The sequence below is a fragment of the Lycorma delicatula genome, chromosome 2 (assembly GCF_047948215.1).
Source record: "Lycorma delicatula isolate Av1 chromosome 2, ASM4794821v1, whole genome shotgun sequence".
NCBI classification, from domain to species: domain Eukaryota; kingdom Metazoa; phylum Arthropoda; class Insecta; order Hemiptera; family Fulgoridae; genus Lycorma; species Lycorma delicatula.
The window spans coordinates 61325949-61343132 of record NC_134456.1 but is presented as its reverse complement, the minus strand read 5'-3'; the positions used below and the strand labels follow the sequence as shown (position 1 = coordinate 61343132).

At 26.7% G+C, this 17184-nt stretch overlaps 1 protein-coding gene across 6 annotated transcripts in view; it reads left to right on the top strand.

The window, feature by feature from the left end:
- Su(H) (recombining binding protein suppressor of hairless) overlaps positions 1 to 12454 on the top strand; it is a 53800-nt gene extending 41346 nt beyond the window's left edge. For 5 of the 6 annotated variants that reach the window (XM_075355406.1, XM_075355407.1, XM_075355404.1 and 2 more), the window contains one exon: positions 10003 to 12454. In XM_075355406.1, the coding sequence (XP_075211521.1) occupies positions 10069 to 11514 (1446 nt within the window). In that variant the 5' untranslated portion in view covers positions 10003 to 10068 and the 3' untranslated portion in view covers positions 11515 to 12454. Of the gene's footprint in view, positions 1 to 4410; positions 4516 to 10002 lie in introns of those variants that run through there. The other variant, XM_075355405.1, reaches the window with a different exon arrangement.
- Positions 12455 to 17184: the final 4730 nt, after the last annotated feature.

The window sequence follows — 17184 nt, the reverse complement described above, 5'->3', positions numbered from 1 at the left end:
CAAACAAGATCACAAAAAGGATTATATTTGTTTTAATATAAATATCTTTACTATTATATGAAGAAGTAGAGGGTTTTTGTTTGTTCGGATAAACAAAAATCTACTTGATCAATCGCAGTCAAATTTTTACTCATGTTTCTTGGCATAACTGAGAAGGTTTTTAGATATATTTCATCTCGAAAAAAAAAATGTATAATGGGTCTAGTAGTTAAACTCGTCATCAAAAATCAACTGATTTTTGAAGTCTAGAGTTCTAAGGTTCGAGTCCTTGTAAAGACAGTTGCCTTTTTATGGATTTGAATGCTAGACTGTAGATACCACTATTTTTTGGTGGTTGAGTTTCAATTAACCACATGTCTCAGGAGTGGTCTGCCTGAGTCTGTTCAAGACTACACATTTATTGATACACTTACATGCCAGACTGCACACAGATGCCTTGGCATCTCTGCAGAGTACTGTATTTATACCAGGTTTTTCTGTAACCTGGTATAAAAAAATAAATAAATATATAGTAGTGGAGATTTGCTGCTGGTTGAACACAAACTTTAATGAATTGTTAGTCTCTATCGCTCTGTGAGCTGGGTTTGTACTGAATGATTTGAATCAGCTGAATGAGTATTACAAAAAAAAAAGAATTTAATTTACATTAAATAAATTTAAAGAATTTCTTTTAACAATAATGGGCTTCGCATGGGGACTGCTTGTGAGGCTAGAATGGTAAGGTATGCAAACACGTTGCTGTTATAATATCTCTGCAAACAATCATCTGATTTTCAAAATTTAAATGGGTATTTACTGTATATGTATATATATATTTTTTTTCCAACACTATATCCATTGTTTTATATAATATAAAATAAATAAATATATTATCAAAACCACCAAATACAGTCAAAATGTGGTAAGATCATGTTACTAACTGGAGTGCTTTTGAAATTAAATTATTTATCTTCAGCATTTAAAATTACAAAATTGACTCGCTATTATATTGTGGTACATGAAGGAGAATTTATTTTACTTTAATGACAAAGCATACCACGCTGATATTTTTTGTGTAATGATGCTATTTTAACTGCTGAAAATGAAGTAATTTATCTTTGAAAGCACTCTATTTAGGTAAGTGTTATCACCATTATTTGATTGTATTTGGTGGTTTTGATATTATATTTAATTATTTTGTATATATATATATATAAATATAGTTTTTCACTTCTTTAAATTTCAAACTTTAGATAGTCAGCATCAAATTAAAAACAAATATTAACATCTTATTAAATCTTAATTTGTCATGATTAATAAAAATAATTTTTTTTTTTTAATTTTGTGATTGTGCAAGTCAATTTTATTTTATTTTCCAATATTTAATTTAAATTTATTTATTTTTTCTGATTATAAAATTAAAAATGTTAAGTTAATTAATTGTTTATAAAAATTTTGTTATTAAAACTGTTCACTGAATCAAAAATATTTTATCAGCAGTCATTATTGTATTTAAATATCTGCTTCTGTACTCTATAAGAGCAGTAAAGTTAAGTAATATACACATGATTCATAAAAGATTTTGAATATTCTTTAATCTCTTTTGTAGATTAGTGTCATATCATTTCCTCCTCAACTCAGAAAAAGTATTGTGGGAAAAATGGAGGATACAGAACAAAACAAGAATGTTGAATAAATAAATGTTTTTATTTAATATAATAAAGCTGTTAAAAGTTTGATCCATTTTGATTTTTGATTAGTTTTAATGAACTTCTTACGTCTGCATTAATTTTTTATAGATCAATCAGAATTTCTTTCTGTAGAGTAATAATGTTCACTGTACACATAGTATAGCACGTCTCTTTGGTAAACAAAATGCAGGTATCACTTATAAATCTGAATATTAATTTTATTTCAGAAGGATTGAATGCCGGTTGAACATATATTAAGTTCAGTGAAGATGGCAACAAGAAACCATTTAACTCATTTTCTGTAGTAGGCCTTGTTTTCAGTGGATTTTATGTTCTTTCAAAATGTTGTGAGATTTTTTAAGAGTGGCCTGAGTCTTATGGCAAATCACTTATAAACATTACAGTTGCAGTATCTAATAATAATCTTTTTGAAGTATAATTTGCTGCTAAACAGCAGGTATTGTCGCAATCGTTCAACTGAACCCAAAAGTGTATATAGGTTTCAAGCAAAGGGGGTTTTACCTGTGCTTAGGAGTGCAAATTTTTCCCATCTTACATTTTTCTCTCTGCTCAACACTTTAATAAATTTTAGTGCGATTGGCTTTAACTTTAACTTTTTATTCATTCACTATCAACTTTGTCATATTATTTAGTATTAAGCGTTCAGAAAATTTATCTAGTGTTAATTAATTTGTTATATAGGATAATTTAGCAGTAAGATTAGAATATTATTTTTTTAACAGTTTTTGGTAAAAAAAAGTTTTATCATAATTATTTTAAACATCTTAGACCAAATTGCCATTAAAGAAAGAGCTTACATTCATTTAGAAACTTTTCCTGCCGTTTTAATTAATTTTCACAACTTTTCATAACTGTGACAACTTCACACACTCCTTCAGTTACATATTACACTTTTAAATAATATTTATGTGTATATATATTATAACACTAATTACTCGTATACTTAGGCATGACATTATATATATATAGGCATTATATGTAAGAGGAATGCATTACGATCTTGGGATCTTCAAAGTGGAACTTTCCTGTAATTGCTTAAATTTGGAACAAACACTTCTTTGGTCTCTTAAGCTGAGTTTCTTTTTATCCATGCAAATGATCGCATGTATATGTTAGTATAGAAATATTTTTAAACTGATATTGATGTTTTTTAATGGTTGTATCAATATGAAATTCTTCTGATCGATATTATTAGAATGTTTGTAGGTAGTATGATCTGTTTTTAGGTTAAATGTGAAATATTTATTTTTTATAATTTTGTGAATTTTTCTTAGGTATAAAAATGTGTTCAAAGTTCAGTTTTATTTTCATCCCAACAGTAAATATATTAAATTCTTATACAATCAAATGAAAAATAGAAATTAGCTTTTTTAAGAGATATTAATTGTAATCATTATTTTTCATTAACTTTATAAAAATTGTTTATTATTGCAAATTATTCCAGTTATTTTTAAATATATAGTGTTCTTTAATAACATTGATTATTTAAAAATTTATGACAATCAATTTTGAGAAATTCAGTTTAAGCAAATTTACATTTTATATATATCACTGAGTTATTCCTCCTGTGAACTTTAAAGAAGTGATTTTTCCCCTTTCCGAATTTAATATTTAAGAAAAGAGATGTATTATTTCAAGTGATTAATATATCTCAGAATATGAAAAAAACCTAATTAAGAGATAATAATTTTAAACCTGCCAATTTTGTTACTCTATAGTGTGTAATTAGTAATCGTACGGTTTTTTTTTTTTTTATAAAGATTTAAAAATTGTCTGATACATATAATTGTGATTATCTGTAAAGTCACATACATTGTGTTCATTAAAAAGGTCATAAAAAATGAATTATGATATTCTTTGAAAAATTGTCACATGTACTTAAAGTTTTAAATTTAAAAAGGTTAACATAAGTTTTTTTACCATTAAACTTCTTTCTGTGATAAATGATAATTTTAGAATAATCATAGTTTCTTATTTAAAACATTTATGGTTATCAGACTTTTGATCATATAAATTTATCAATTCAGTCTATGTAGTAATTTCTTCTTATTGTACTGCTGTTTTTTTTTCATTTTGTTTCTCATTTCACTTACCAGTATGCATTTATATAAGAACCCAAAAAAATAACTCTATTTGCCTATTAAAAAGAGAAAACAATTCAGAAATTTGAATATACATATTTCATGGCCATTTATATTTTTATAGGCAGAAAATATTACTATACTACATGGGAAAAAACACAAAACAAATATATGTTTATTATTATTATTTTGTTGAAGTTTCCCATAGTTCAAAAACTGTAATTAAACTTTAGTTATCTTGAAACAACATCCGTTTCTCTTCCTTTCCCACACTTCATTATTTTATTTTCTCCTGACATCTTTTTTCTCAGTGTAACTGTATTGAAATATTTCCCATGATTACTTAGTAAGTTGGTAAATTAACGCAATTATTTCTTTATTTTTTGCATCTTAAATTATTTTTATTATAATATAAATATAAATAAATAATATACAATGAATACTTTTTTTTAATAAAATAGAATCCCATTGAAGAATGTAATTGTTGTGCAATTTTTTTATGAATAATTTCTTAATGTATTCATTTAAATTAATGTTTATAGTAATTTTAATGAACATTCTTTTAATTGTTATTTTTTTTTAGAAAAAAATCTACATTTAATTAAATAAAATTTTCTATTCGGCATTAAAGTTATAATTTTTACTAGTCATTCTGGCAGAAACAGGGATGTAATTGGTTCTCTAGGAATACCTTAAAATTAAAAAATGTCGGATTATTAATAAGTGTAATTTTTCCTAATCAGGTATTGATTTTCTGTTTTACATAAAAAATTTTAAAGAAATTTTAATATTAAGTGACTGTGGCCAATAATGGCTTACTCTACAAAGAATTGGTTGGGGCGTATATAAAGGTTTGGAAACATGTAGCCGATCAGGAAAGCTCCAGCAATATCTATTAAGACCTCTGGTTTTTACTAGTAATAATAATTAATTCTTTATTTAAAAATTAATATCTTAAGTAAGATTAATGTGATCAGTCAGTCTAATGCTTTTGTACAGTAATACTTGTTGCTACTATTTCTGTATAATTTTTAATCATTATGTCTTGACTAGAAGGCAACAAAATATTATTATTTTAATATAGACTCATTTATTTGTTGAAATTAATGAAAGATACTTATTCCATAACATTTATTGTGTAATCATCCTAAATTGAATCTTAAGTTGAGGCATTTATATGTTTTTATTAAACAAAAAAAATATATATAAATTGTTCAGAGAAAGTAAAGAGGTATGTATTGTCAAAAGCTTGAATATATAAAAAATTACAACATTTTTATTAGTCAGAATCTTCATTCCTCTTTATAAATATTTAGAAAAATAATTATAAAATTAAAGTAACGGAATTACTATATCCATAAACTTTGTCTGTGATGAGAATTTAGCTTTTTACTTTTTTTTTTTTTTTACTTATTTTTTCCATGATAATAATTTTAAAACAGAAATAATTAAAATTAATGTATTAAGAAACTTAAGAAAAACATACATCCATGTATTATTCATTTATGTGTATAAAAGAATCGAATAATAAAAAAATAAATAAATAAAACAGTAATATGTTTATTTCTGACTTCATATTTGTGTTACTAATTGAAATCATTATTCTATTCAGTATCATATGTTCAAATAAGACATATTCCAATAAAAGGCAGTTATACTATGATGGAAGATATTCAGTTTTCCAAAAAAAAAATATTTACTTGAATATTTTTTTCATAAATTTAATTAACATTACTTATTTTACATTTTTGTCCCGATTTTACATATCTTTTTTATTGCTTCATTTCTCTGCCTACTATTGTCTTAGATATTATGGAATCATTCAATTTAACAGGTTACAAAAATATATTATTGAAATTTAAAAAAGGTTTATAAAACTGTTCAAACCCTAGGTGCAAGTTATGCTTTATTTTAAATTGATTTGAGTTGCGTTTGGAATCATCCACTGTATTTTACAGACTGGTGGTATTGTACATTTATTTAATCCAGTGGAACAGATTATTCTTACCATATATTTATAGTTCATTGAACTTTTTGGTTGCTCAGAAGCTTATTATATAGCAATTTCAAAATGTTAGATGACCAAATTTGTTTATTTTTACTTTTAAATAATTTGCAAATAATGAAGATAAAACTATTATTTGCATAGCCTATATTATAGAAATATTACTCAGGTTGCAACTTTAGATTTATTAAATAAGTTACAAATACATTGTTTATGGAAAAAGAAAAAAGCAAAAAGCCTAATTAATGGTACCTGAATAAAGTAGCCAATTAATATAATTTGCTGGTTTCATTTTACTTGATAATGTAAGAAAATAAGGTGACAAGTATTATTAGTTTTCAAATTTATATCTTTACTTAGCAATACTTTAGCAAACGAGAACTTTTTTTTTTTTAATAGGGCTTTATCATATAAGCTCAAAGGTTGTGCATGGGAATACGAAATGGAAATTTTGTAGCATATGAAAAATGCCATGGCTGAACGGGATTCAAACCCGGACCTCCGGATAAAAGGCCAAGAACAACCAAGAAAAAAATATGGCATAATAATAGGTCATAAAACTTAATTATTAATAAGAATACAAAAAATAAATTGTGTAACTTTTTAGTTATTTTAGCACCATGTATATACCCATACATGAGGTTAAATACAATTAAAATCTTTTTTAAAGTTAACTGTGCTGTGCAGAATCAATTAGTATTATTCATTTGTGTTTTTTTTTTTATTTGTACTTTACTATTGTTGTGTATTTAGTTAATTTTGTGAAGCAAATTCGTAATACATATATATATTATAATTGTTACTACGTTATAACATTTCCACGTCATTTATTCAGTAATTAAATGTGTTTAAAAAATATCCATTTGTTACTTCATTTTCCCAGTGAATCTTTCCCATATTCTCATATATCTTATTGTATCGTCTATATTTCCTACGATATTTTGTTTTAGGCATAACAATAAACTATTCCAAAATTATAATTCATTTAGTTTGTTTCTTCCAAGTCTGTTCTTTTTTACAAAGATCATTCACTAGTTCCTTATAAGATTATATCTTAATTATGATTTCATTCTGAAATTTTGCTGTGTTTGTTGTACAAGTTATCTTTAGTAAATCTGATATTATGTGTTTGTTTTTTCTTTTTAATAATTTTAATTTACTATAAATGAAATTTTTGTTGTATATTAAAGATCATTGGTCTTATTTAACTGTTTGTAATTATATAACAGTTTTGGATTAAATTACATTCTGTATTTTAAATGAAAAAGAATCACTAAAAAAGAATTGATTTGCTTTTCTCTAATTTTCTTTTGTGGGGGCGTAAGTGCATGCCGAGCAAGTAAATTCCAAAAAAAAAAAATATTTAGATAAGACAGGGACAGGACAGTTCAATAGTAAAGATTTTAAGTAAAGAGAATACTTAATTAAGATTTCTGTTGTATTAGTTGCTAATATGGTTACAATAATTTCATTTCGCAAGTTTCTTTTTTGTTAATTTGTAATATTGTACGAACAGAAAAATGAACACATTAAGAAAACGGGTAAAAATTTAAGTAATTGTATTTTATTTAGGTTTAGGTTTGTATAAAATACAAAAGTAATGTGAAAATAAAATGCAGCCTTAGCAATTCATAGACAAAACTTTAATAATAAATGTATTAAATAGACTTTCAATTAGTCACCTACATTTGAAGATTGCAAAACAATATAATGCTCTGTTAAACTGCTGATATATGTATGTTGTATGTATCAGTTTTGATAAATGAAATACTGAAGTTAGAGTCAGCCTATTTGTTTTCAGGGACCATGTAGCTAACTTTTAGAAATGTGATTTTGTCAGCAGTTAAAAATATTACTAAACAGAAAAGACTAAAATATGGCTGCACATACTGTATATTAGTCACCCAATAATAGAGTTGTTTTTTTTTTGATAAATTTACTTCGTAAACCTTCCTTAAAGTTCATTAAGTACAGAGCGAAAGTACAAGTAAAGTTCTTTAAGTTGTTTGTTTTTGCTTTAAGTGACCATCAATACAAGGCACAAAACCTGATTTTTATATAAAATTTGTTTCTTTTGTTCCTTATTTCCTGTTTTAATTGGAATGGTTTTATACAAAACCCTTATTTCACCTTAATTTTTATTTTTGTAATTTTCATTCTACTTTTATGGCATCTTCATTTAAATTTACTCATGTTCTCTTATTTGCTTATGGTGTACGAGTTGATTTTTCTGCTTCTTATAACATACTGCCTGTAAAATTGTAACATTCATAATTTGTATTGAATAAGTTTAATTCATTCTTTCAGCTTTGTTCTTGTTCAGCTTTGTTCCAGCTTACTTCTATAATTAGACTCATTATTTATCCTGCTTTAGTATTTATTTCTTCTCTTATATCTTTTATGTTTTTATCAGTATTGGATATTTTTTGTATATACACATGCTAACTTATTTCTTATAAGTACCTTTTATTTAATAATTGAAATTTTTTGGGGGCGGAATTGTCAAATATTAGTAGGTTTTGAATGAATTTTAGATTTTTAAATAAATATCGTTTAAAAATGCTAATATATTAGGAATAATACAAATAATAAGATGAAAAATGTGCATAATAATAATAATAACTATACAAAAAATTATTAATATTTTTTTTTATTATGTGCACCAAAGTGTTCGTTTTCTTTTTCAGTTCAACTTGTTAGAATTCCATTGTAAAACATAACTAGTTTTAGGTGAATATCATGTATACATTATATCACTTGTGAGAATCTTATTACTAGAGAAACCCTGTGTGTTACTGGTATTTTTTAATATATACAAGAGTATGAAATATAAACCTTGTCATTCTATACATGTAACACTGAACTGATTTCAGTTTTTTTAATTCTGGATTGAATCAGGTTTTGTATAGTTTTATTTTCTTTATTGTAGTGTAAATGTATGCTTACATGGATTGTGTCTGTTCACATATATACAATTTGTTTCCATCAGATTGTCTAAAATTAACTAATTTTTATTACACCTTTTTCATTAATTATTAATGAAGTAGGAATTGCAATAAACTTTCAATAATTTTAACTCCTTTAACCTGAGCATATGGTAATCTGAACCAAGATTATAAAAAAAAATTCTGATGTGTGCACTACATGACTTCCTTGTAGGCCTATTAAATTATTTATATGCATTTTTTTAAATGAAAAGTACATAAAATTTTATTTCATTAATAACTTCTGATATTTTTCTTCTTCTTTTTATTGCTATTATTGAATTATTATTTATTGTAAAACTTTTTTTACAATCAGAGATTAATAACTATTAATAAATCAATATATTTAAATTTAAAAAAAAGTTAAAACAAGGAGATGAAGTTTGATTCAAATCGATGTGCCTTCCCCTTCTAAGATCCAAATATTTCATTAATTAAAATTTCATTTGGCTATAACTCTGGAACTAATGAAAATAAGTACCCCCTTATGATATATTTTTAAAAAGCTGTCAATTAGGGCTTATTATTGCATTTAAGAAAAATTCCAAAATCCAAACCATTTGGGATTTTGGGCTTTTTTTGGACACTTTTGGTTTGGTCAATTGCAATCAAAAAGGGAGGTGCACAACTAGATGTTACAACAATGCTAAATTTAAAATTTCAACATTCTATGACTAATTGTTTTTGAGTTATATGAGATACATACGTATGTACATACAGACGTCATGCTGAAACTAGTCAAAATGAATATTCCGTTGAAATCTGAAAACTGAAATTTTTCACGATCACAATATTTCCTACATTGAATATTTAATATCTAGTTACCAGTTTCAGAATTTACTATTTCTATTCATCTTTTAAATATGTTTGTGTAAAGTCTAAAAAGGTTAAAGTAATATTTTTTTTTTAAATGTCTGACTTATAATTTGAATTATCTTTCTTTCACATGGTTAAAATTTTTAGGTTATAAGGTGTTAATAAGCAGCTATCCTGTAATATAATGTCTTTCTTTTAATTAATCTTGTGTAATCATTTATTTATTTTATTGTGTATTTATTTAAATTTATTTTATTTATTTATTGGGTATTTATTTTATTGTGTTAAAGAAATTGAATTTTGTTTATTATTTAAGATTAAAATTAATACATGTTCATTCTTCATTCCACAATACTGGAAGAGTTTAGTGATTTATTATTTGAATCTATTTATTTATTTATTGTTTTTTTTTTTTTTTGTTGCAGGAATTGTTTTGGGGGAGTGATGTAGAGGTATTGTGCCATGTTTTCTAGAGCAGCAACCTGGTCAGGATGCCACACCAGTACGGGATGGCAGTGAGCCTGCAGTCCCCTCTAGTGCAGTATGCGCCATATCGCAATGATGAACAACGACTCACACGAGATGCTATGGAACGCTACCTCCGGGAGCGCAGTGATATGGTTATTGTCATCCTGCATGCCAAAGTCGCTCAAAAATCATATGGAAATGAAAAGAGATTTTTCTGTCCTCCACCTTGTATCTACTTATATGGTGAAGGATGGAGACTTCGTCAGGAACAGTTGTTACGTGAAGGAGAATCTGAACAAGCTGCACAACTTTGTGCTTTTATAGGGATAGGAAATTCTGATCAAGATATGCAGCAGTTAGATCTGAATAATGGTAAACAATATTGTGCTGCAAAGACTCTTTATATTTCAGATTCGGACAAGAGGAAACATTTCATGTTATCTGTTAAAATGTTTTATGGAAGTGGTCATGACATAGGAGTATTTCATAGCAAACGAATTAAAGTAATTTCAAAACCGTCAAAGAAAAAACAGTCATTAAAAAATGCCGACCTGTGTATCGCAAGTGGAACGAAGGTAGCACTTTTTAATAGATTAAGGTCTCAGACTGTAAGTACTAGATACTTGCATGTTGAAAATGGTAATTTTCATGCTAGTTCGACTCAGTGGGGAGCCTTTACAATCCATTTGTTAGACGATGATGAGAGTGAAAGTGAAGAATTTAGTGTTCGTGACGGTTACGTTCATTACGGCAGCACTGTGAAACTTGTTTGCAGTGTTACCGGAATGGCTTTGCCAAGGCTTATTATTCGAAAAGTGGATAAACAGATGGCTCTTTTAGAAGCAGACGATCCTGTTTCACAGCTTCACAAATGTGCATTCTACATGAAAGATACTGAAAGAATGTATTTATGCTTATCTCAAGAACGAATTATACAGTTTCAAGCAACTCCATGTCCAAAAGAACCAAACAAAGAGATGATTAATGATGGAGCTTGCTGGACAATCATCAGTACTGATAAAGCAGAGTATCAGTTTTATGAAGGAATGGGTCCTGTTCGTTCACCTGTTACACCCGTCCCTGTCGTTCACAGCTTGCATTTAAATGGAGGAGGAGATGTTGCTATGTTGGAGCTCTCTGGGGAAAATTTTACTCCAAATCTACAGGTCTGGTTTGGGGATGTAGAAGCAGAAACGATGTATAGATGTCAGGAAAGTATGTTATGTGTAGTTCCTGATATATCATCATTCCGTGGCGAATGGTTGTGGGTGAGACAGCCCACTCAGGTACCCGTTTCACTTGTCAGAAATGATGGCATTATTTATGCTACAGGATTAACATTCACTTATACTCCTGAACCCGGTCCGAGACCACATTGCACACCAGCTGAAGATATCATGAGAGTATCGCATACAGAACGGTTGCCAGCTATCGCAGATGTTGCTTGGAATCAGCCGCAAGGAATATAATCAAGTTTTCTTGAAAGTGTACTTTATTTGCATGCGAGTGTGTGAATGTATGTATTGTAAGCGTGTGTTTTATTTATAATAATCATGCAGGCACATGAGTATTATTTTCAAAGAAGACTGCACAAATTAGCAAAAAAAAGTAAACAAAAAAATTGCTTAATAATCAACTCAGTGCTGAAGACTGAAAATTGTTCTCTAAATAATTGCAAATATGTAAACAGATTTATATTATCAGGATTTTTGTCCTTGTAGAGACAAATGTTATATTTGATAAATATGTTAGTGTAAATTATTTTGAATAGTTTGAATTTGTATATATTTTAGATATTGCCAAAATATTTGTGAGATATTATGTAAAACTTGTAGTAATATAAAAATCAGTCCACTTAAAAATACACATGAACAGGTGTCATAAATTTTAGTATTAATTAGGGATTAACTGTTATAATAAACAGCCAAATCATTATGTTTTCTTATTATAATCTGTTGTAATTGTTGACTTTTTATATTATGATATATTAGTAATATTATTTTTTAAGACAATCTATTTATTTTAAAGTGTGTCAATGTTTTAAAATTTGGAAACATATGATTTAATGTAGGGGCCATACAGTGGAGTGTGCATGGTAATTAAGATTTACATTTTGTTTGTTTTTATTCTAGCCTCTTTTTATTACCTCAAGTATTAAATGTTTTATATATATTTTTTTTTTTTTGTAGAAAATGTCTTAATATCCTTATAACATTACTTTATTTCAGTGGTGTTTGTGAATAATAATTTATTATTTTATTTTCACTAAAATAGTAATTAAGTTTTCTAGAAACCAGTTTATACTTCTCATATTTTAATAATCTGTTGCAATAATAATAAAAAAAATCACCAGGTATTTTTTTGTTTTAATAGTAAGAACAACAGTCAGATAAATAAAGGATTTTTATAATATCATTGATTGTTTTTTACTTATTCAGTTATTGTCATTTGTATAGTAAAATTGCATGTATACTATATCTACATATGTATCTATAAACTAAAAAAAGAGAGAAATTGAGAAACTACAGTTGTACGAAGAATGGTATATTGATATTCTTAACCCCTTCTAACAGTCACTTTCCATCTGTATCAACTTAATTATTTTATTACAGTTACTGAAGGGGAATATACATGCTATTTTTTTAACTTTCATCAATTATTACTATAGTTATTAGTTACTAATGACAATAGTAACTAATATTAGTTACTAAATTATTAGTTACTATTAGATATTAGTTACTAAATGACAATAGTTTGCATGAAAATTGCATGTAGCATTTTTTAAATTTTAACCTACAGAAAGCAGTTTATTTATTAAACATGGCTTCAATTATTGGCATTATTCTTGCTTCACACTCTTCAGTTTTCAAAAGATACTATTTCCTGAAACATTCCATCCAGGTGTTATGATACCATCAAGATGTAAGGAAAAATTAATTCATCTAGCATAAGGGAATAATTAGCATTAGCTTATAATTGCAGAAAAAGAAATACATTTTCATCTGCATTATTTGAACTTAAGTACTGGTTTGTTAATGTAACTAATAATTTTAATGAAATAATGATTTTTTTGTTGTTAATTGTTGGTTGATTTTGTTTTTAAGATGAAAAGTATGTTTTAAAGTATTCATTAGTTTGTTGCTTAAAGTTGCCCCTTCATAATGTATATGATACAAATACTATTCCTTATTAAAACAAGGAAAGAACAGAAACCTCCTTTATGAAACATATTTATAAAATTTTTTGTGATGGTATTTTTATTTCTTATTGCGGTATTTGTAATTCTAGAAGTACTCATTGGTCATTTAGGGTTGTGAGCCATCCCAATTGTACTGATACAAATGCTAACATTTACCATGGTGCAATAAGAAATATAGTGAAGAACATCGTTCCAAATTTTTTAATACTGCTGGCCTCTGTGACATGAGTGGTATCATCTCGGCCTTTCAAACCCTTTTGTGAGTTTGAATCCTGATGAGACGTGGCATTTTCACACACGCTACAAATTATTCATCTCATCCTCTGAAGCAATGCCTAACGGTGGTCCCAGAGGTTAAAAAAAAAAAATTAATACTAATAGTGTTGCAAAACTAGATTATTAAAAATGTAGAACCCCATTTAACTAGGGATAATGTGGTCTTATGCATTTCTAGATAATCAGGATTTTGAAAATAAATGAAAAATGATTTTCATTTTCATTTGAAAATGATTTTCATTTAATTCATACTGTTTTAAAAAAATTTTAAATTGCACAACAATAAAAATTTATAAATTCAGACGAATGGTATATTAATTTAAATGTACCATCTGCTGATTGATATCTAACCACCTTTTTTTCTCTAGTAAAGAGAAAGAGCACTTTGTGAGTTATTTTAAATTTTACATTTTAAAATTTTTCAGTTAAATTAAAGGGAGTTTAATTACAAACTTTGGTAGTAAAAATGACAACTCTACTTCATTTAAATCTGAATGTAGATAATTCTGATTTAACAGTTGATGACTGACTTTAGTGGTAACATCTTACCATTAGCCCCCTTTTATTGACATCAGACGGCTAATCTTTTGATTAATTTATAATGTCTTTTTCTGTAAGAATGTGCTGTCACAAGCATTTGTCATAAAAATACCACAACAGTGTTTTTCCATAAACAATCAACTGTATATACTATATCTTGTTTGTTTTCCAGCTATTTATCCATCCAGAATACACAGTAACATTATTTTAATTAAAAAGCTAAGTCAACAAAATTAACCCTGAAAACAGAGTTCCTTTTCCTCTTTGGTGGACAAACCAAAGGAAGAAACTGTTTTTTGATTCATATTCACCTGATTTCATTCTTTTCCTCTTAGATTTTAATTGATTGCAAGTTTTATAAAATAAGGAGTTAATTAAACTTCATCCAATCCAAAACTAGAAAAATCCACATGTTTAAATCTGCTGTAACACTTTTTAAAAACTCTTAATTATCTATTCATATAATGTCTTTAATATTTTCTTTAACTGAAATAATACAATTTTGTTTTTCAGCCATAATCACCAATTTATTTCAAACCTTCAGATTCAGTAACATGAAAAATAACTAACAACTGAATTTAATCCTTTTCTGATTTATCCTGATTTCTGTTAAGTATAATAGCACTTTGCATAATTTTAACACTATAATAAAAATTGTATAATATTTGTTATTTTTGTGGATTCTAATTTAAAAATTAAAAAGCTGAAATACCTAATTGTGTATGTTACTTTAAACTTATTTAGCATACAGTAGTATCACAATTCATATAGCTTACAGCATGCACAAATAGATATTAATGAATAAAAATATTTATCAGTTTGATAATATTTATGATTATTAATTAATCGGTTTTCAATTCAATAATCAAAAAACATGTCTAAGAATTTTTTCAGTTCATTATAAGAATAAATTATTTCACCTTTCGTACGTCTTATTTGTGTTGTAAATCCATTATATTATTAGCGTATATATATAAAAAAATGGCACAAATACTATTCTAAAATTGTAGTGCTCTCTCTTAAACTGAAAACACATTCTAAATTGTATATATAACTAAATTGAAACCTAATTACAGATACCTTAGATTTACTCTGTATACTATCTACAAATATGTATAGATTTGCAATACTTATGTTATAAATTATAGTGTGTGAATAAGTTCCTTGTATAGTTAATATACCCCAATAAAAAAGATATTGTGCTAAAACCCTTCTGGATTTCAAACACACTTAAAATCATTAGAGTGATGTAACTTTTATTTTATTAGGTTTACTTGATATAAGCCAAAGCTTGGTTTATGTTGAGTGTTGGAATTAATGGAGTTCCTCCTTCAGGTCTAGTTACCTGAAGTTAGACAAGACCATAAGATCATCTTATAGACAGGATACAGATACAGTTAACCAGTACAATAATATTGTCTAATTAATACTGATCCAACATTTATGTATTTTTGGTTGAAAAAAATTATATAATTGTAATTAATCATTTATTTTTATTCATTTTCTGAACCAACAAAAAAAATTTGAACTGTTAATAAGGAATGAAAGAGCACAAGTTTTGAAAATAACATAACCTGTTTTACATTAACAGAGAATACCTATGCTATTAAGAATGTTGATGATAGGAGTTCTATCGTATTCCATAACAATTTAAAATTGTCCAATAATTTCTGATTTACTCTCTGTAAAGTAGTAACTATTTTTAATAAATAGAGTAGATGGAGGAAGAATTCAGTTTTTATGTGCTACCGAGTATAAAAACTATGTAATAAAATCTATTCTATTTATTAATTAACAAATAATGTTTGGATGTTTAGATAAAGGAAGCTGAGACTAGTTTTGTAAATTTAAAAAATCATGTTTGTTTAATTTTTAGAGGAATGATTATGTTCCATTACATTAATACATGTTTACGGAAATTCATTGGTGGTATAAGCACTAACAAGACAACCAATCATCTTTGCATAGTGCTGTCAGGACCCTGATTTTATTTATTTTTATTTTTTTGTATAGTTGCTTTGTACTGGATTTAACTGCATGTCTTGCCAGGCCTTAATTGAAATACCATTTCAGAAATGTTGATCTTTATGATCGGGTTTAAAGCCTAAAAAAGAATAAAATAAAATTACTATGGAAGTATGTGCATAAATTTAAAATTTCAAGGTAGATCCCACCACCAAGTACCATAAAAAAGTTCTGAGGACATTTGTCATTAATATCAAATTCTGGGGGAATAGGAGGCCTACCTTTACCTGAAAGGCACTTCTAGTTGTTAGAATCTCTGGAGAGGAAACAGAGATTCTGAACCGGTTCACAAGTAGGCCTCTCTACCAGATACTGAGGGTTCATCAATCATCTATTCAGGTACTGGCATGCTCTGCATGAAGAACCTAACAGTATCAAAACTGCTGATGGGAAGAGGGAATAAGGATAAATAAAAGGGGTCAGTTGATAAATAAATGGATATTGAATAAAATAATAAGATTGTAATCTGATTTGATGAAAGCCAATATCCATATCAGTGAGCTACAGAATTATATTGCTGGTTTCATATGAAGTAAATGTATAGTTTTTTTTATACTGAGAAAATTGTTCAGTAAGTTGTTTAGGCAACATTGTTTTATTAATATTTAATTATATTACTTACAAATAATTTACTGTATTATATATATCGGGGAATAAAGCTTTGTTGTATTTTTTTTAGATTATAATGTCAGGGAGATAGTTTATTATTGCCTGAGAACTATAACCATGAAAATGCTACATTTTAGGTAACTTACCAATAACACTTATGTAATATTTTTTTCAAAAAAGACAATAAAAAAATGAACACAGTCACAATTTCTTGCACAGGTAATGGAAACAACAATATGGTGTTAAAAATAGTATGTATACTTAGCCTGATTTAATTCCTTTAACAATGCGTAAACAAATATATATTTACGTTTATAATAACTGAGAAGTGCTAGGTTTGTTTTTTTTAATTTTCATTCTCTTATGCTAATCTTTAGATATAGCTGAAATAAACACTCATTTATAAACATTTTTTTGTTAAAATATATCATTTTTATTTTAGTTTATTTTTTCAAACCAGTATTTTATTAATTAGCTATTTAACTTAAAT